Source organism: Carcharhinus amblyrhynchos, chromosome 27 (genome assembly GCF_965287045.1).
Source record: "Carcharhinus amblyrhynchos chromosome 27, sCarAmb.v2.hapA, whole genome shotgun sequence".
Classification (NCBI taxonomy): domain Eukaryota; kingdom Metazoa; phylum Chordata; class Chondrichthyes; order Carcharhiniformes; family Carcharhinidae; genus Carcharhinus; species Carcharhinus amblyrhynchos.
Genome location: NC_137350.1, coordinates 11,491,056 through 11,511,965, shown reverse-complemented (window position 1 = coordinate 11,511,965; position 20,910 = coordinate 11,491,056). Strand labels below are relative to the sequence as shown.

At 43.0% G+C, this 20,910-nt stretch overlaps 1 protein-coding gene across 8 annotated transcripts in view; it reads right to left on the bottom strand.

The window, feature by feature from the left end:
* Positions 1-20,910, bottom strand: part of grnb (granulin b) — a 112,619-nt gene that overhangs the window by 5,349 nt on the left and 86,360 nt on the right. For all 8 annotated transcript variants that reach the window (XM_080213869.1, XM_080213872.1, XM_080213873.1 and 5 more), the window contains exons 9-13: positions 18,113-18,210; positions 13,782-14,012; positions 12,899-13,126; positions 7,809-8,051; positions 48-263 (exon numbers count right to left, since the gene is read on the bottom strand). In XM_080213869.1, the coding sequence (XP_080069995.1) occupies positions 48-263; positions 7,809-8,051; positions 12,899-13,126; positions 13,782-14,012; positions 18,113-18,210 (1,016 nt within the window). The remainder of the gene's footprint in view (positions 1-47; positions 264-7,808; positions 8,052-12,898; positions 13,127-13,781; positions 14,013-18,112; positions 18,211-20,910) is intronic.

The window sequence follows — 20,910 nt, the reverse complement described above, 5'->3', positions numbered from 1 at the left end:
AAAATCAATCCACTGAGAGAGCAGAGTTCAATTTCAGAAGCACTTACTTTTTCATAGGGGCAGCAACCCCAGCCCCCAGAAGCAATCTTACAGCAGGTGGCTGGAGACTGGCAGCTGAACTTGTCATCACATTTTACATCAGAAACGGGCGAGTGCTTGACCTTCCAAGGTAGCGAACGGCCTTGCTTTTCACAGGTTCCAGCGCTCAGGTTACAGGTATAACCATTTGGACAGCAGTGTTCATGATCCTTGCAGCACACGGCCTAGTGGAAATACAAAAAAATCTTCAGTACTTGCTTAAGGGTCCCTTTTCTTCCATGTAAGCAGTTGGCTGCAAACCAAGCTAAATCTACAGTTTATAATATTACAAAACAAAAACAGAAAACGCTGGAAAATCTCAGCAAATCTGACAGCATCTGTGGAGAGAGAACTGAACCAATGTTTCAAGTCAGGATGACCCTTCATCAGAGCTTTGTTTCATATTAATGCATCTGCATTATTGTTTTATTTTAATGTACAATATTTTATGGGAAGGAAACATTAAAACAACAAGAACCTAAAAGGTCTAGTGTTAACACAACCTGTCATGATCAAAAAATGGACCTTAAATAATGTGGATGAAGTCACTGCAGTGGTTTAAAAGAATTGAAACTGGCATTCATAGGTACTTTTATTGTTTTTGTGACATTATATTAAGTAAATGTCTGCCTGCAGGTGCAGCAGGTGGTCAGGAAGGCTAATGGGATGCTGGCCTTCATAGCGAGGGGGATTGAATATGCTCGGGCAGGATTTTATGAGCCTCGCCCAAGCAAGGTCGTAAAATCCGAGCCGTCGTGTCTCTGCTGATGCCTCACGAAATCAATCCCAAGACTAATGTCACTGCCCATCTTGCTTCCCAAAGTCCTGTACCTTCCATTATTTCATATATTTCTCCAATAGTCCCTGAAAAAATGTGGCGTTCCCTGCATCAGCTACGCTCGCAACCAAATTTTCTGCAGTCCAACAACTATTTTGAATAAAAGGAAATTTTTCTTACATCTTTATTCACTCAGTAGCAATTTTTAATTTTTCCCCAGACTCAGAAGAGATTGTCCATCCTATCAAAATTGGTCATAATTTTCTTTTAAATTTTGAAATATCCTCTATTTCAGTATAAATAATCCATGTACCCTAAGATAGAATATAATTGTAAAGAATAATACTATGCTCCTTTCTATATAACTCAAAATGTTGTTGGTTGGATTATCTTCACCTAGGTTTGCATAGAATTAAACCTGAACTTTGCAATGATGTAGAATCTCTCCATCATTACAAAAATGGCACAAAAGGCTGAAATCTGAAATTTCCATAACCAAACACAGCACCTACCATTTCTGTAGGGGCAGGGATAGGGTGGATTGGGATTTGTACATGTGTGCTTCACAGAGGCAACTGTCTGCATAAAGCAGCAGCTGCCTCTAGTCATATCCGCTTTTCATTAGCCAGGAATGGGAAACATAACATGTACAAAATAGACCTGGGAGGAGCGGATCTTTGTTCTTTGTTCTATAAAAGTAGGGAGGTCTTGCTGCGGCTGTATAGGGCATTGGTGAGGCCGCAGCTGGAGTACTGTGTGCAGTTTTGGTCACCGCACTTACGCAAGGATATTTTGGCCTTGGAGGGAGTGCAGACGAGGTTTACTAGGCTGATACCGGAGTTGAGGGGGTTGAGCTATGAGGAGAGGCTGAATAAACTAGGCTTGTACTCGTTAGAGTTTAGAAGAACGAGGGGCGATTTCATTGAGACGTATAAGATGATGAATGGGATGGATAGGATAGAGGTGGAGAGGCTCTTCCCGTTCAGAAAGGACAGTAGGACTAGGGGGCACAGCCTCAAGATAAAGGGGGGGGGGGGCGCGTTTAGAACGGAGTTGAGGAGGAACTTCTTCACTCAAAGGGTGGTGAATCTCTGGAATTCTCTGCCCGTTGAGGTGGTGGAGGCTGCCTCGCTAAATATTTTTAAGATGCGGGTTGATGGGTTTTTGATAAGCGAGGGGATTAAGGGTTACGGGGAGAGGGCGGGAATGTGGAACTGAGACACGACAGATCAGCCATGATCTGATTGAATGGCGGGGCAGGCTCGAAGGGCTAGATGGCCTACTCCTGCTCCTATTTCTTATGTCCTTATGTTCTTAAAAGAATATCTGAACTGTGGCCTATGCAAAGCCCACGCAACTCCACCCCCCTCATAGTTCTACTTAATACTCAATGGTTTCACAGTGTATTGGAAGCAATCGAGCAAAGTAACTCTAAATTGACAGCCAACTGTCACACAAGAGGATTTTCATAACTTTAACCATCATTTGCCATGATTTCGTATCCAGATAACTGTACAAGCAGTGAGTGGGCGTGTGTCCACCATACGGTCCATCAATGGCAGTTTGGTCCATCATTTCTCCCTGTCAACAAAGCAATTAATTACAAAAATCAACAGCAAACAAAATCCTGGCAAACAGAAGGTGAGAAGGGTTCATTAATAGCCCAATCTCACTCTGCAGGTCATGATCTTTATACTAATGGCATGGTCAGAAGGAATTGGCCAACCTGATTTACTTTCGTATACCCTTTAGACTGAAAATAGGCAAAGGTTCGGGAGAAGAAACAGCTCCATTTGTATTCTTCGCTATACTATCGCTTTGGAAATCAGTGGGAAGAGACGAAAACGTAAAAAAAAATCACTGTCTATCTACAAAATCAACATAATGGCTCCATCAATTTTTTAAAAAATGAGCTTCATCCTCTTAGAGATGCTCAGAGGGTGTATAGAATTTAAACCTCAGTACATTAAGTTCTGTCCTAAACGAAAGGTTCCAAACCAACTTCTGCTCACTCTCTTCCATTCTTTAATCAGCACTTAAACTATAAGTAAACTATTAGACCTGTGGAGTAGAATGATTACGGAACTTCTGGTGGCTTCCATTGAATTGAGCTGTGTTTAAAGTTGCACCAGTTTTCTAAATGCATTCGTGCAAATCTTTCCTGCTGACAGTTACTGGCCTAATTGAGTCAACAGGATAAAGGCAAAATACTGCAGATGCAGGAATCTGAAAAGAAAACAGAAAATGCTGGAAAATCTCAACAGGTCTGACAGCACCTGTGGAGAGAGAATAGAGCCAATGTTGAGTCAGGATTATCCTTCAACAGAGAGTCAATAGGAGGTTATTTAAATTTGATCACAGGGAATGGGCAATGATGACAAGGCTGCATTCATTGCCTTTTAGAAACTGCCTTGAGGAGATGGCTGATCCTCGTCTTAGGTACATAACAATTATTTTTGTTACAGCTGAGTGGTTTGCTAGGCTACAGAGCAAATTCGTCAACCATATTCGTCAATTAAGGAGCTGACTCCCTTCCCAAAAGCAAGTTAATGAGCTAGTTGTGATTTTGCACAAATCCATAGCTATAATTGTTATTTTGATTGGTGTTAGCTCACCAGATTTATTAAAATTAACGGCGGCACAGTGGTTAACACTGCTGCCTCACAGCTCCAGGGCCCGAGTTTGATTCTCAGCTTGGGTCGCTGTCTCTGTGGAGACTGCATGTTCTCCCCGTGTCTGCGTGGGTTTCCTCCCACAGTCCAAAGGACGTACTGGTTAGGGTGCATTGGCCATGCTAAATTCTCCCTCAGTGTACCCGAACAGATGCTGGAGTGTGGCAACCAGGGGATTTTCACAGTAACTTCATTGCAGTGTTAATGTACTTGTGACTAATAAATAAACAAACTTTAAAACACATTTGCCACAGAGGGATTTGTATTCACAAGCCTTATTATTAGTTCAGCAACATAACCACCATTGCCCACACCTTGACTATTGTTTGATTCTTGATGGAAAGCACATGCAAAGATGTTGAGTAGCTAATAACTTGGCTGTAACACCCTCCACTCTCCAACACCTTTGCAAATGGAACTGTACTGAAGTTCTAAAGCACCACCTTTGGAATCACACCCCAACACCAATGTCTTCAGGACAGAAAACGATTGATGATGAAGGCAGAGAGAAAGAATTTGTACAGGAAGGTGGGGGAGGGTAGAGAAAGAGAGCAGAGGAAAAGGGGAGGTGGGGGTGGGGATGGGGATGGGGATTGAGGAAAAGGGAAAAGAGCCAAGCAAGGTAAGATGTTTGATGTCTGTTACATTCAATGTCCAAAATAAAACCAGCATTTGAACAATAATTTATGCAACCAGCAATAAATGAATTTTAGACTCATGACCAAGAGTTTTCTGAAATCAGACTGAAGACATTTTCCCAATCCACATACTCAGCACAGACGATAAATGTGCTGAGGTGCAACGTATAGCACTACTGACTGCCGACACAGAGCAGACTAAATGAAACCATACTTTATAAAACATATGAAATGGTTTACATATGCCATGGAACATTAGCAAAAGCAGATATAAAGGATCAACTGACAGCAGTGATGAAAGGCAGAGCAAAATAGCATGCCTATCCAAATGATTTGGTAGTAACCAAAGTTTTAGTATCAGGTTTAATCCCAGTGATCATGGTTACATAGTTTGTAAAAAGATTATTAGCTACATTTGTTCCTGCCCCTCAAGGGAGCAGGACTCGCGCACTGCAGTACAATTTTAGACAGTCGAACAGTTGGCTTGTTACAGGGAAATTCTCTACCTTTTCCCACAACTCCTGGGAAACACATCAGAAAATTTAACCTTTAATTTTGGGGTTGAAAATCGTGGGCTGGGGATGTGTTATTTTCCACAATCTGTTTCCAAATATACAAAGTAGGACAAAACTTTGGACAAGTTCCTGCTTCGAGTGTTAGGAAGACAGACATGCCGGCGCTTAAGATCATAATCACAGAATCCCTTCAGTACTGAAAGAAGCCATCTGGCCCATCGATCCTGCACCAACAACAATCCAAGCCCTATCCCCTGCTAATGCCCCTGACACTAAGGAGCAATTTAACACAGCCAATAAACCTAACGCGCACATCTTTGGACTGTGGGAGGAAACCAGAGCACCCAAAGGAAACCCACGCAGGCGCGGGGAGAATGTACAAACTCCGCACAGACAATGACCCAAGCGGGGAATCAAACCTGGGTCCCTGGTGCTGAGGCAACACTGCTAACCACTGCACATGGATCTTAACTATATGGCCAGATGTCCATTGCACCTACTTTACATGTGTGTTCTTTTCAAAAGAGCCACCAATTGTACAAGTTCAAGACTTTACCAGGAATACCTCTCAGCAATGTCCACCATAATTGTAAATGATCATTGTGCTCGCTACTAGTGGCAGTTCTGTCTAAATGCAATTTAAAGTGATAATAAGGAATAAAATATTTTATACAGCATAATTTAGCACAGTGACTTTTGGCTTTAGTGTTCGGACAAAAACTTCCAGTTTCTTCATGACTCATTCTCACCCTTTTCCACGTTCCATCATCCTACAAGAATAATTCGAGTGACTTTTACATTTCACTCCCCATGCAGCAAACAGTATCATTTCATTTGTCTTCCTAATCACTTGCGATAACTGCATACTATTGTTCTCTGATACTCAGACTGGGTTTTTTTTGGTACCACAATCTCTCTCCATTTAAATATGGCACTGCATTTCTATTTCTCCTGCCACAGTGACAAGTTCACATTTTCTCCCATCATGTTCCAATTGGCCAAATGTTTGCCCGCTCACTTAACTCATCTATATCCCTTTGCAGTCTCCTTACGTCCTTTTCACAACTTATTCTCCTAATATCAGTAAGCATACATTCTTCAACCAAACCACTGATATAAAGAGTGTGCACAGTAAAAAGTCTGACAACACCAGGTTTTAGTCCAACCGATTTATTTGATAGTAAACGCACAAGCATTTGAGGTTTCCCTCTTCGTCAGGTGATTACGTCTTTGTCAAGAGGGAAACCTCGAAAGCTTGTGCGTTTACTATCAAATAAATCGGTTGGACTGAAACCTGGTGTTGTCAGACTTTTTACTGTGTTTACCCCAGTCCAACGCCGGCACATCCACATCATGGCTACTAAAGAGTGTGAACAGTTTTGGTCTCAAAACTGATTCCGATGGAATTCTATTTGTTCAGCTTGGCAAGTTACACACGACCTATTTATCCCTACTCTCTGCTGTTATCTTGTGCTCTAGCCATACTAATATGGATACCCTAAACTGTGTGCTCCTAGTATGACGTAATGTTTGATGTGGCACTTTATCGCATGCCTTTTGAAAATCTAAGTGCACCAAATCCAGAGGTTCCAAACTCAGGAACTCTTTAAAAAACTCGATTTCCCTTTCACAAAATCATGCCGACTCGGCCTGATTGCACTTAGATTTTCAAAACGTCCTGCTATAAATTCCTGAAGAATGGATTACTGTACTAATCCCCTTAACTACACATCTTGAGACATGAAGGGACAATTTAGCATGGCCAATCCCCCTAACTTACACATCTTTGGACTGTGGGAGGAAACTGAAGCACCTGGAGGAAACCCATGAAGACAGGGGGAGAACATGCAAACTCCACATGGTGACCAAAGGTTGGAATTGAACTTGGGTCCTTGGCACTGTGAGGCAGTAGTGCTAACCATTGTGCCACCACTGTGCATGATGATGAAAGAAAAACCTTGGAATACCACACAGAAATATTGTACTTTAAAAAGATCTGAGTTTTGTATTTTTAAAAGAACACAGACCTCCCCCCCCTCAAAGATGGCTGAGAATGTACCACAAGCCATTGACAGAAATGAATGCAAAGTCTACTGTACGAGAGAACCACTCCCTCCAGATTCCCACAGTGCCACAATGGTTAGCACTGCTTCCTCACAGAACCAGGGACCCAGGTTCGATTTCCAGCTTGGATGCTCCAGTTTCTGCCCACAGTCTGAAAGACGTGCTGGTTAGGTGCATTGGCCAATGCTAAATTCCGCCTCATTCCCGAACAGGCACCAGAGTGTGGCGACTAAGGGATTTTCACAGTAACTTCACTGCAATGTTAATGTAAGCCTACTTGCGACATTAATAAAATAAACTTAAAAACTAAATTTGACAATGCAATTTTCATTAAAGGCCCAGGTTAACAGCTGATTGAGCATCCCAATTCAAAGCATCAGGCTATTCAGCCACATTCTCCACAATATCCCATCCATATTGCTCCGTAATCAACAAGAAACGCAATAGAACCAAAAACTTGCAGGTTAAACAGTTGAATTATCAATCCCAGTGAACTCAAACCTTCACACAAACCGATCTGCACTGTTAAGTAGATGCAACAAGGCAATCTATTGAGACAAAACTCAGTTCAGCAGACAAAACAGCTAATGTATGAAATGATTTATCATGTGATCCAGGCAAGATAATTCTAAAAGAATCTAAAGGCTGATTACCATCTCTGATAAAAACAAAGGAATATAATGGCTATCACATCCAAAGTCCCTGGTGCTGTGAGGCAGCAGTGCTAGCCACTGTGCCATCCAGTCCAGTTAAATACTGCAGGTGGAGGAAATGTGAAACAACTGAAAATGCTGGAAAAATTCAGGGGAGACAGCAACTGTGGAAGAGAAGCAGAGTCATGTTTTGGTTTTCTGATCAGTTTTCATCAGAATGTTAGCAAAACTCGGCCTGTTAGACATCCTAGCAAATAGCAAAAACTGCTGGATGGGGTGTAGAGAAAAGCAGCTTTGGAATGTTGTGGTTCACATGTTCCTCGCTCTCTGCAGAAACATTTGGTGACAATATTTAATGGAAACAAATTTTCCATGTAACAAATCTAAACAGAAGCACACACATAACTTACATCAATCAGAGGACAGCAGCCCCAGGCTCCTGAACGCCTCCGACAGCAGGTACTGCCTGTAGGGCAGCTCTTAGTGTCATCACATTTGGTATCTAATGCATTGCTCTTCTCCAGGGATTTCATGTTAGTTGCTTCACTGGTGGTCCAGGGGAAAGACACTGCCTTCTTTGTGCAGAGCTTATTTTCATCATCACACGTGTAGCCTTTGGGACAGCAGTGGATTTCGTCTTTACAGCAAACCGCCTAATGGGAGAGAAAAGCAGAAACTTATGGTTCTGTTTATCTAGGCACTTTGCACCCTGTATAATTAAAACTGTTCAGGGATTGCAGCTGTGGACTGTTCTGTTAACTCTGAAAGGGCTCTCTGTGCAACATGCTCCACCTTCATTATTACAATCTACGGATGTGCTGTTCAGATTAGAAATTTCAAATTGTAATTAGATACAGGGAGGCAGTGGCACAGTGGTATTATCACTCATCTGGGGACCCTGCTTCAAATCCCACCACGGCAGATGGTGAAATCAGAATTCAATAAAAATAAATTAATGATGACTATGAAACCACTGTCAATTATTATAAAGATGCATCTGGTTCACTAATGTCCTTCAGCGAAGGGCATCTGCCATCCTTATAGAATGCTGAAGTGCAGAAAGAGGCCCTTCGGCCCATTGAGTCTGCACCGAACACAATCCCACCCAGGCCCTACCCCAATATCCCTACATATTATACCCACTAATCCCTCTAACCTACGCATCCCTGGACAGTAAGGGGCAATTTCTTAGCATGGCCAATCAACCTAACCCGCACATCTTTGGACTGTGGAAGGAAACCGGAGTACCCGGAGGAAACCCACAAAGACACGAGGAGAACGTGCAAACTCCACACAGACAGTGACCGGAGCCAGGAATCGAACCCAGGACCCTGGAGCTGTGAAGCAGCAGTGCTAACCACTGTGCTACTGTGCCGCCAAGTGATTTTCTTACCATCCTTACATGTGATTCCAGATTCACAGCAATGTAACTGACTCTTAAACGCCCCCGATGGGGGCAGAGATACCCACATCCCATGAAAGGGTATAAGAAAACACAATCAGAAGGGGGAATTTTCCCCAAAATTGACTGTTTTATTGGGTGCGAAAATCAGTGCACGGATGATGATCTTCCTCCACTTAATGTAGTAATTTGTTCCCCCATGTGAGACTGAACATGTCTGATTCACCAGGCATCTGATCTGCCCGGCCCAGGGCTCAATGTGCACTGCAATCAAAGGGGAGATGCATTTAAATGGTTCCTCAGCACTCACTCCCAGTCAAGCCAGGAAGATGGCCACGAGAAGACTAGCTCGACAATCCTCGGAGGGGGAACCTTACTATACTTTTGGATGCATTGGAGGAGAGGTGGCCACCATCTACCTGCATGTTGGCAGCTGCAGTCAGTGCCAGCAACATGACCAGGAGTACAGAGGTTCAATGCTCCAAGAAGATGAATAACTTCCAATGTCCTTCAGGAGCAAGTGACCACCTATCTCTCCCTGACATCACTCCCATCTGTCACCTTTGGTAGGTCACCTTTTATCTACTCGCTGCCACCTCACAGCCTCCAAACACCTGATCTCCCAGCATCTTCCATCAGACCCCCCATAACTCAATCACAATTCCGTAGAGCTAGGCACAGTACCCACATGTGCCAGTATAACCTCCCATCTGCCAGCCATGCAGCTCACAACGTCCTCTTTGGGTCCGTGAAGGAAAAGACAGTCCATAATAAAAGTGAGAGGGAGAAGACGGAGGGGGGAATGCCCGAGTGAAGAATCTTCACCCCCTAAAAAAGAGCAATGGAGCTTGCAGAAGAGGGCCAGGGAGTGTTGTGACTCACAGCGAGGTTGACCTGTCCCAGAGAAGTGAGGATCTATTACACCTTCAACCATATGACCTGTCTCAACTGAGTTGTCTATTGCCCAGACTCTTAACTTCCTATTTACTGAAACTTTGTTCCTTGCCTTGCAGAATCACAATATGAGGCCAGGCCATCCTGAGGCAGAGCTTCCTACAAAACCCTCAATAGCAGCTCAGAGAAAATCTCCAAGGGAAAAATGGAAGAGGTGCCACAGCTGGCAACTGCTCCACCCACCACCGCAGAGACACAGACCTTGGTGGGTAATCTTAGCAGACAGGCGTCCGGTGAGCACCACACTTTCTGATGCACATCAAATGGAGACAGGAACATCAAGGATATTGGAGATCTGCTGGATCCTAGGATGCAGCTGCTCCACAGCCAGATGCTATGCTTTTGGACAAATTTCGCCCTGAGCTGCTGTAGATGCAAAGGCAGAGCTGGGAGTATTAGGATTGGTTATCAGCTACATTCCCGCAGCTGCCAGAATTAGAGGACTCCTCAAGCCTACAGTCGCAGGAGATGTTGTTGGCATTACATGGCATCCAGGCCAACACTGCAAGGGATGGCAACCACAGTGGAAAGCCTGGGGCAGGACTCCGAGCCATGAGTGATGGAGCCCAATGCATGGATAAATCTCTGAGGACCATGGCTGAGGGAGTCAAGAGCATGGCCCAGACATCAAGGACCATGACGAAAGGCCTTATCATGGCCCAGACACAGATGGTCATTGCTGAGGGGCTCCAGAGCTTGGTGCACACAGAGTGCCATCACTAAGAGCTTCAATACCATGGCACAGAAAATGTCTCCAGGCTTCCAGAACTGACAGCACCAAGAGATGTAGAGGCTTCAGGAGCTTATTCCAGCTGCCCCTCCATCCCATGGAGTAGCCTAGGCACCCCCAGAGTACACCCGCCAAGGGTATCTCAGGCTACAGAACAGGGAAAACAGCAAGCTGCCTCCACATTTGATTTGCATCCTGGGGAAACACGTAGACCTAGTGTTAGGCTATGCAAGATGAAGAAGTTGTAAGCGCACAGAGTGGGTACGGGTGAAGTTAGACACCGTTAATAAGGACCTTGATAATGTCGCACTATCATATTAAATAATATTGCACCTCAAAGTCGCAAGGCCTCTGTCTTTGCCCCCTCTCCCACAGGAATGGTTCGTCTCCCCATTAAAAGTGCAGGTGGTCCAAGTAATCCCAACAGTTTGACCCACAGTGACAGACATCCTCAAATTACTGCATCATCACTCACTGAACCCTGAACCTTGCCCCTTTCCCCCCCTTAAGAGCAGTGGGACAAAGGAATGTTCCTGGGTCTCAGTCAGATATGAGGTTGAGGATCAAAATGTGCAGTCAGAAGACAGAAGTTATACATTTTCAGATCCTGAGAACTATCACAGCTTACCTCACAGCGCATCGTCTTCACCTTCATGCCTTGGTTAGCGATTCACACTCATGGCCAACCTAGGCCCGTCACCCTAGTGAAATGTCAATGAGACCTTCCATGGGGAGGGGCAGAGGTGAGCCTGGAGGCTGAGGGTAGCCCTGGTCCTCCAGGCCTGGCACATCCTGGCCAGTGCCTATCTTCTTTCTTCAAGGTTCCCCTACAGCTCTTTCCCCACTCCCTCATGGTCCTCCTCCTCCTGCATGTCGCATCGCTGCTGTGCCAAATTGAGGGGGCACAACAGATGATGACAAGGTGGGATCTCCTCTGTGGGCTATACTGAAGAGCTACCTGTTTCCAACATGATCTGGAAACAAGCATCAGTTTTCACATATACACTGAAGACTGCCCACTATAGCTCACCGTGAGCACTCTCAACACTCGCAATTAGCAGACTGTCATCCAGTACTGAAAGCACAGAAATTTTCCTCAATTAAACATTAGGAAACCCAAAGCCAAGGCTTTCCAATATTTAAATGGCTTTGGTCCCTGCTACCATTCATTCACAATGTACTTTATCCTTCTCCCCAGTAGGCTAAGGATGTGAAACCTTGATATATTTGATGCCAACCACATATCTGCACCATCACTAAGACTGCATACTTCTACCTCTGTACGTCACTCAACTCTGTTCCACCTCAGCTCACCTGCTGCTGAAACCCTTATTCATGCTCTGTTACCAGCAGACATGAAAATTTCAATGCATTCCCGGCTGGCCTCCCACATTCTATGTTACATCAACTTGATGTCATCCAAAGCTCTTTGCATTTACTCTAACAGAAACTAAGACCCATTCACTCATCAACTGTGCTGACTGAGCTACAATAACTCCCAGTTAAGCTATGACTAAATTCTCATTTTCAAATCCCAACCATGGTTTGGTCCCTTACCTCTGAAATATCCTACAGCCCCATATGCCTCCAAGATATCTATACTCTTCTAATTCTGGTCCCTTAAGAGCATCTCCAATTTTAATTACTCAAACACTGGTGGTGATGCTTTCAGCTCCCAAGGCCCGATACAATGGAATTCCCTCCTGAAAAACCTTTCCAGCCATCTCTTTTCCGTTATGATACTCCTTCAAACCTGTCCCATTATCACCTTCTATAGCTTGATGTCAAATTTTATTTCATAACATTCATGTAAAGCACCTTGAGATATTTTATTAAAGATGCTAATAATACAAGCTATGGTTGATGGAGAAATCAAACAAGATGTGGCAAGATCAGGGATAATGGTTTCAATTGCAGTGGGAATGAAGTGGGATCTGAGGTAATCAATGTTGAAGAGATAGAAATAAGCAGTCTTGGTAACTGATAGAATATATGGTTTGAAGGTCAACTCTGCATCAAACAAAGTGGCATGCTTCAGCCTAAGTCAGTGGAGAATAATGGTCAGTGAGAAGGGATGCAAGGTTATGGTGAGAGTTTAGAAGTAAAGCTCTGATCTTTCTGATGCTTAATTGAAGAAAATACTGATGTGCGTCATGAACAGAAAGACCAAATAGATTTTAGAAGGTGGGGGGGATGGTGCAAAATTATGAGTATAATTCCAGAATCCATATTCCAAATCTAAATTCAGAATTTTAATGTGCGCATCCACTGGAGCATTGGAAAGTTCCACAAACCTGCTAAATTAAAAGGAAAGGCATGCCTAGTTCACGCTGTGGAGAGGAAGAGGGCTATTTGATGATGTCCCATCAAATGCACCAGCACAGAAAGGGAAATGACCAGAAAGTTCCACTAACCTGAGCTAAAGGACAACAGCTCCAGCCTCCAGAACTGTTTCTGCAGCAGGTGGTCCCTGACTGGCACATTGTATCTTCGTCACACATCATACTTTCTGTTCTTTTCACACTGGCTGAGAGTTTTAGGATCATGGGAATGGAACTACCCTTTGATTTACAGAGTCCATGCTGAACATCACACGTGTGGCCATTGGGACAGCAGTGTATGTGATCTTCACAACAAACCGCCTATTAGGGCAAAAACAAAAGCATTAAATCAAGATGTGTTTGCCGAGATGTCTGAGAATTGCCCATATTAGTCTGTCTAAAATCAATGTATACCCTTGAAACTTGTAGATTGGGTGGATGCACCTGTGAGTTCAACAGTTAACTACTACCTCAGCTCATTGGCAGTTCAGAAACCCAACTAGAAGCCTTCACCCTTTCCCCTTGCACTATGTTACCCAAATAGATAGTTGGCTATCCAAAACACTGTACATGTGATATACAAAGAACAATCTCAAAACTGTTAAGTGATGGGACATGAAATGTGCTTAATGTGGTAAATTAAACTATATTATCAGAACAAATAGACATTTTTAATCCATTATTCTCAGCATCTCAATTTTTATTTCTGACATTCAAGTTTCTACCAGAAGGCTTGCTGGGCTAAGGCAAAGCTTTCCTGTCACCAATTTTATGTTCCTTACTACATTAGACTTTTAGTTTACAATCTAATCCAATTCCTAGCTGGACAAGGATTAATGTATTGACACCAGTGTTCAAACTTCCCTCCCTTGTTTGATAATTAACTGATAAAGATTCTATATGTGATTATAGTTGCTGTTTCCAGTCTTCATCTAGTTGGGTTCAGGTGAACCTTTTGTTTGTTTTGAAAACCTACCTGTGGAAGGGGGCAGCAAGTCCAAAGACCTGAAGCTGCCTTGCAGCAAGTTTGATTTGGAGGACAGCTCGCGGTCTCATCACACTTAACATTCATTGCTTTCCCTCGCACAACAGCTGGAGTCTTCATCATCCAGGGGATGGAGTTCTTTTCCTGGTAGCATTGTCCAGTATCAGGACGGCATTTGTATCCATGTGGACAACAATGTATATGGTCATCACAGCAAACTGCCTAATGGGAACAAAGAATAAGGAATAAAGTAACCATAACTCCAAACAGTACCCTGCAAAGGGAGATTTAGAGTTGCAAATAGCTTCTTAAACTTTCTAAACCTTGATTAAGTTAACATTCATATCTCAAATCACTCCTATGGCTGAATTTAAATTTAACATTTCCTCCAGTGCTTACTCTCTCCTAATGACACGGGGAAATGTTTTTGTCAGTTTCAGCTGACTAAGAGTGGACTGTAATGGTAACTGTCATTAGTTTCTGGGCCAACTCATCATCACGTGCTTTCAAATATCAAAGGAAAATTTTATAAAGTACCAACACCTCGTTTGCAATTTTAGATGATAAAATGCAATCGATGCACAGACTATTCTACTTGACCATTGTCTTAAGAGATATAGTAGGATTAATTCTACTATGTTTCCATGGTAGACTTGTGACTAGGACCAGAATTTGCAGAGTCCAAATATTACCAAGACAAGGAGCAGAACACTGGGCAAGCTGCCTTCAAAACTAGCTTTGGGGCAGCAAGTGGCACAACGGTTAGCACTGCTGTCTCATAGTGCCAGGGACCCAGGTTCAATTCCGGCCTCGGGTGACTGTCTGTGTGGAGTTTGCATGTTCTTCCAGTGTCTGCATGGGTTTTCTCCAAGTGCTCTGCTTTCCTCCCACAGTCCAAAAATGTGCGAATAAGGTTAATTGAACATGTTATACTGGCCCTTAACGTGAGGGAGGGATGGGCAGGGTAAATATTTGGTGTTAAGGGGATAGGGCGTGGGTGGGATTTTGTCAGTGCAGACTCGATGGGCCTAACGGCCACCTTCTGCTCTGTTTTCATAGAATGCCTCAGAGTGTCGGAGCTAAATCAAGATATTTACTCAGTGTAGCAAGGGGCATGCCACGCTCGTTCACCATTTCCATACAAACCGTTTGCATTTTGGAACTGAAAAGAGAATTTCAAATTTTGCCAACACAAATTTTGGGGATGGTAGGGAGGGATGATATGGAGTGTAATTAATATGGTAGAAAATGTAATAAAACACAGAAGTATAATATACTCACCGAATGGGTGTGAAATTGACAGAACATAATTGTGATGTTACTGTAAAGTGGCAAGTAATTCATAACACAAAAATGCCAGGCTATAATCATCACAACAAAGAGTTATAACCATCTCCCCTTGACAGTTAATGGCATTACCATTGTCTGTGCATGGCATCATCCCCATCCATTAGAAACTAAAATATCATTTCTGCTCAAGTGAATACCTTGCATCTATTTTCCCATCTTTCGTTCATTATGTACAGAACATCTGTTTATCAAGGGGAATCAGAGGGCAGCAAAGTAAAGCTATTGCAAATGTTCAGGAAAGGTCTTAGAGAAACTCTTGGTCCTAATTAGCTTAAATACAGTACTCAGGTTATACGATTGTGTCTGGAGTCACTTGAGAACAAATGTGATCAACATTGCTCTTCTTTCACAAGATCGCTGGCAAACTCTATTTTCACTACTTGCTATCCATAGCCAGTACCAGCTATAGAGCTAAATTAAACTAACCGAATTAGAATGCAAGTCAACTAGATACAAGAACAGTCCATCTTTCATCCGCATAATGAGTAAACTCCAAGGACTGTTAAAAATTGAATCCTAATATCGAAGACCCTAGTCTAATGATCAATGTCATTTTACAGAAATACAGAAAATAATACAGCGGTCATAAAAGACAGAGGGTAGCAACGGAAGGGTGCATTTCTGAATAGAGGGCTGTGACTAGTGGCCTTCCTGAGGGGTCAGTGTCGGAACCTTTCCTGTTTGTAATAGATATATAAATGTGTGTGTGTATATATATGAATGATTTTGAGGAAAATGAAACTGGTTTGATTAGTAAGTTTGCAAATGACACAAAGGTTGGTGGAATTGTGGATAGTGAAGAGGACCATGAGAAGATACAGGGGAATGTAGATCAGTTGGAGACTTGGGCAGAGAGATGGCAGATGGAGTTTAATCCAAGAAATGTGAGGTAATGCATTTTGGAATGTCTAATAAAGATAGCAAATATACAGTAAATGACAGAACCCTTAGGAGTACTGATAGGCAAAGGGATCTGGATGTTCAAGTACACAAATAACTGAAAGGGGCAACACAGTTGAAAAGGTAGTCAAGAAGTCATACAGCATGCTTGCCTTCATCAGCCAGGGCACTGAGTCTAAATATCAGCAAGTCAATGTTGCAGCATTATAGCACTGCGCCCTTGGAAAATCGACTTTACACAGGGTGCATCAAATAAAGGACTTTTTGGTCAAACGTCAGGAGTGACTTTTACATGAGATCAACTATTACTTGAGTATGGTATTCAGTATTTAAACTCAGTGTCAGATAAACGGTGTGCCTCAGGGATCAATGCTGGGACCGCAGTTGTTTACGATTTACACGGAGATTTGGAGTTGGGGACCAAGTGCACTGTGTCAAAATTCGCAGATGACACCAAGTTGGGTGGAAGATCAAAGTGTGCAGAGGATGCTGAAAGTCTGTAAAGGGATATAGATAATCTAAGTGAGTGGGCAAAGGTCTGGCAGATGGAATACAATGTTGTATATGTGACGTCATCCATTTTGGTAGGAATAACAGGAAAATGGGCTATTGTTTAAATGGTAAAAAAATTGCAGCATGCTGCTGCGCAGAGGGGCCTGGGTGTCCTTGTGCAGGAATCTCAAGGAGTTGGTTTGCAAGTGCAGCAGGTAATTAAGAAGGCAAATGGAATTTTGTGCTTCATTGCTAGAGGGATGGAATTTAAAAACAGCAAGATTATGTTGCAGCTGTATAAGATGCTGGTGAGGCCACATTTGGAGTACTGCGTACAGTTTTGGTCTCCTTACTTAAGAAAGGATATACTGGCACTGGAGGGGGTGCAGAGGAGATTCATTAGGTTGATTTCGGGGTTGAGAGGATTGGCTTATGAGGAGAGATTGAGTAGACTGGGGATATACTCATTGGAATTCAGAAGAATGAGGAAAGATCTTATAGAAACATGTAAGATTATGAAGGGAATAAATAAGATAGAAACAGGGAAGTAACTTCCACTGGCGGGTGAAACTAGAACTAGGGGTCATAGCCTCAAAATTAGGGGAAGCAGATTTAGGACTGATTCGAGGAGGAACCTCTTCACACAAAAGGTTCTGAATCTGTGGAATTCCCTGTCCAGTGAAGCAGTTGAGGCTGCCTCATTGAATGTTTTTAAGGCAAGGATTAATTAATTTTTAAGGACTAGGGGGCACAGCCTCAAGATAAAAGGGGGGCGGTTTAGAACGGAGTTGAGGAGTAACTTCTTCACTCAAAGGGTGGTGAATCTCTGGAATTCTCTGCCCGTTGAAGTGGTGGAGGCTGCCTCGCTAAATATTTTTAAGACGCGGGTTGATGGGTTTTTGATAAGAGAGGGGATTAAGGGTTATGGGGAGAGGGCGGGAAAGTGGAACTGAGCAGCGACAGATCAGCCATGATCTTACTGAATGGAGGGGCAGGCTCGAAGGGCTAGATGGCCTACTCCTGCTCCTATTTCTTATGTTCTTATAAATTTTTGAACAGTAAGGGAATTAAAGGTTATGGTGAGCGGGCGGGTAAGTGGAGCTGAGTCCACAAAAAGATCAGCCATGTTCTTACTGAATGGCAGAGCAGGCTAGTTTTTATGTTCTTTATGTAATACAGTTTTAAAGTTTATTAGTGTCACAAGAAGGCTTACATTAATACTGCTATTAAGTTACTGTGAAAATCCCCTAGTCGCCACACTCCTGCACCTGTTTGGGTACACTGAGGGAGAATTTAGCATGGCCAATGCGCCTAACCAGCACGCTTTTCAAACTCTGGGACGAAACTGGAGCACTCAAAACCCGCACAGCTACAGGGAGAATGTGCAGACTCTGCAGAGACAGTGACCCAAGCCAGGAATTGAACCTGGGTCCCTGGCGCTGTGAGGCAGCAGTGCTAACCACTGTGCCACCTGATACATCTGAACGTCACTTTGAATTGTTCTAGAAATGCTAGTGTAGTCCTCAACAGAAAATATGAAATATGCTATCACATTTCAAACGTAGATAATTATTTCTTACTTGTGGTGCAAGACAGCATCCAAAATCTCCAGAGGCAAGCTTGCAACATGTAGTGTTATCAGGGCAGCTAACTGTGTCATTGCACTTCACATCCTGAACTACAAGAAGAAAAATGGTAATCAACTAATGAAAGACAAAATACAATAGATCACATGATTGGAGGATGTGGGAGCAAGGAGGGGAGGAATAAGTTAACAACTATGCAAGTAAAATACAATATACAAAAACACTAATAGACTCGAAAATTACAATGTTCTCCCGCTGTAAGCTCCCGAAAGTACTCAGTTTGTTGCAAAAACTCACCCAGCAGGGGCTTGAGCCTGATTATCATGAATTTAAATACATTTTAATATTACTTTCTAAATGACTTAACATCGTTATTTCCGGAGGGCATTAGATTCTCCCTCCCCCACTGGCACTGCAGCTAGGGTACCTTGAGTGGGGAGGGGTTTGGGGAGGAGGGGTTTTTGTGTGTGTGTGTGTGTGTGTGTGTGTGTGTGTGTGTGTGTGTGTGTGTGTGTGTGTATGTTGGGGGGGGTGGGTGGCGTTGGTTTTGGCTCCTCCTCGTATCTGCGTGATGAAGTAGGGGAAGGGGTAACATGACCACTGAGTGCTTGAGGCAAAGTTGGCCCCCTGTATTTGGAGTTTGGGAGGGGGGAGGGGGCTTTGCCTGCATCCTGAAATCATGGCATCCTTAAAAATAGCATCCGAGCTCTGGATCACTGGTTTACGAGCAAGTCTGGCACCCAACCTCCCCCTCAACCCCTCCCTCCCTCCAAAGTGATCCTCACCAGTGCTTCAAAATTGCACAGTGTGTTGTTCGATCTGGCTAGTTTGAGGGAATTTGAGGAAAATTCTTGAGGGCGGTGCGTGTCTGGAATGCGCTCCCTTAGGCGGGTAGTAGAGGCAAAAAACCTCAACTTTTAAAAAGTGCATGGATGAGCACTTGAAATGTCATAACACTCAAGGCTATGATTCAAGTGCTGGAAAGTGGGATTAGTGTGGTTTAGTGTAGTTTTGTCACTGCACTCTTGATGGGCCAAAGGGCCTCTTCTACACTGTATGGTTCCATGAGTTTCAAACTGCTTTTAATCACCTGATCCAGCACTTCATGCAATTTTTGGAAAATTCCACCCAAGTATGTTTAATTTAACATTCCTGTGCCTGGAAGGGTAAAACCCATCGTTAGATTCATGCTGGACAAAGGTGTTGGGTGCGTGGGATTGGTTAAATTCTAACTGTATTTCTATTGTGCTTAAGAGAGGGTGACATTGTGAAAAATAAATAAACCAACAATGGTTGCTTCTTTTAAATTATAGTTTTAGCTCAATTTATGTGTAGTTGCAGACAGGATACTGGAGGGCGAATCTCTCTCAACTCTGCCAGGGGAACGACAAGGGAGTCGCAAAAATTCAAGCTTCCTAAGGAATAAGATACAATCCAGATAATTGGAACGTTTAAGATTCCCGAAGTCAAGATGACAGAAACCAAGGTATTGTTCAGAAAATTCAAGGAAAAATAAACAAATGTTTGGAGTTAAAGGTCCAATTATACTTACTATATTTAAAGTGGGACAACAGCCTTTAAGGTAAATCAAACGTCTGATGCTTGGGAATCGAGAGTTAAAGGAATTGTGAGCAGGTTGCACAGAAGTCAAAACAAAGGAATTCGAAAGTGTAAAAGCCTGGACAGGATTTTTGCTGTTAAAAGTAGAGTGGAAGCACTTGTTTAAAAGTGCCATTTGTAAAATCTGGTTTTGATTTTGGAATGCAAAACGTTAAAGGGGTGGCACAGTGGTTAGCACTGCTGCCTTATGGCATTAAGGATCTGGGTTCAATACCAGCTTTGGGTGACTTGTCTGTGTGGAGATTGCACAATCTCTCTGTGTCTGCGTGGTTTTCCTCAGGTACTCCGGTTTCCTCCTACAGTCTAAAGATGTGCTGGTTAGGTTGACTGACCATGCTAAATTGTCCCGTAGTGTCCCAAGTTAGGGGGATTAGTACGAAATAGTGGGAATACGGCGACAAGGCCTGGATAAGATGCTCTGTCAGACAGCTGATGTAGACTTGATGGGCTGAATGGCATTCTTCTACACAGCAGAGATTCTATGAAAGCATTATGATGAAAGAAAATTTTAAAGTGTCTTTGGGAGTGGAATTTGAAAACTCTCATGTAATCATTATCTGGGAGGAATCTGAGGAGAAATCCACAGACACTAACTTGTGTTAATAAGATTATAGTTTAAAATGTATTTTGTAATCCATGCTAATCTTTAAATATGTAATTGTTAAGATACGGGGATAGTAAAGGGGTATTGTATATAACTCAATTTTTCATGTTTAATAAATGTTTTTTCTTGTTGTTAAAACTAATTAATGGTCCTGTGACTCAGCTCCTCATGTTTTATTCAAAAAAAAGTAAAAGTCAAGGTCTTTTGAGTTAGGATTCCAATCTAGGATCTTCCCATCCAATTATAATATCAATTGCGATTGTAACAATATGTGGTCGGCAGCTCATCTTGAGGAAAAGTGTGACACCAAGGTTGCAAATAATCTGGTTCAGCCTCAGATGGGTGACAGGGATGAGGATGGAATCAGTGATGAGCAAATGCAATTTCTATTCATCCAGTTCTGGATGCCGAACAAACAATCTGGCAATTCAGAAAGAATAGTGCCTGCCGATGTAGAACTGAGTGCTGACAGTGGTCTCATGTCATCAGAGCTGGTGGCTCAGGAGAACGAACAGAAGATCAACTGTGTCAAAAACTCAAAACAGGTCAAAACGGATGAGAAGGGACA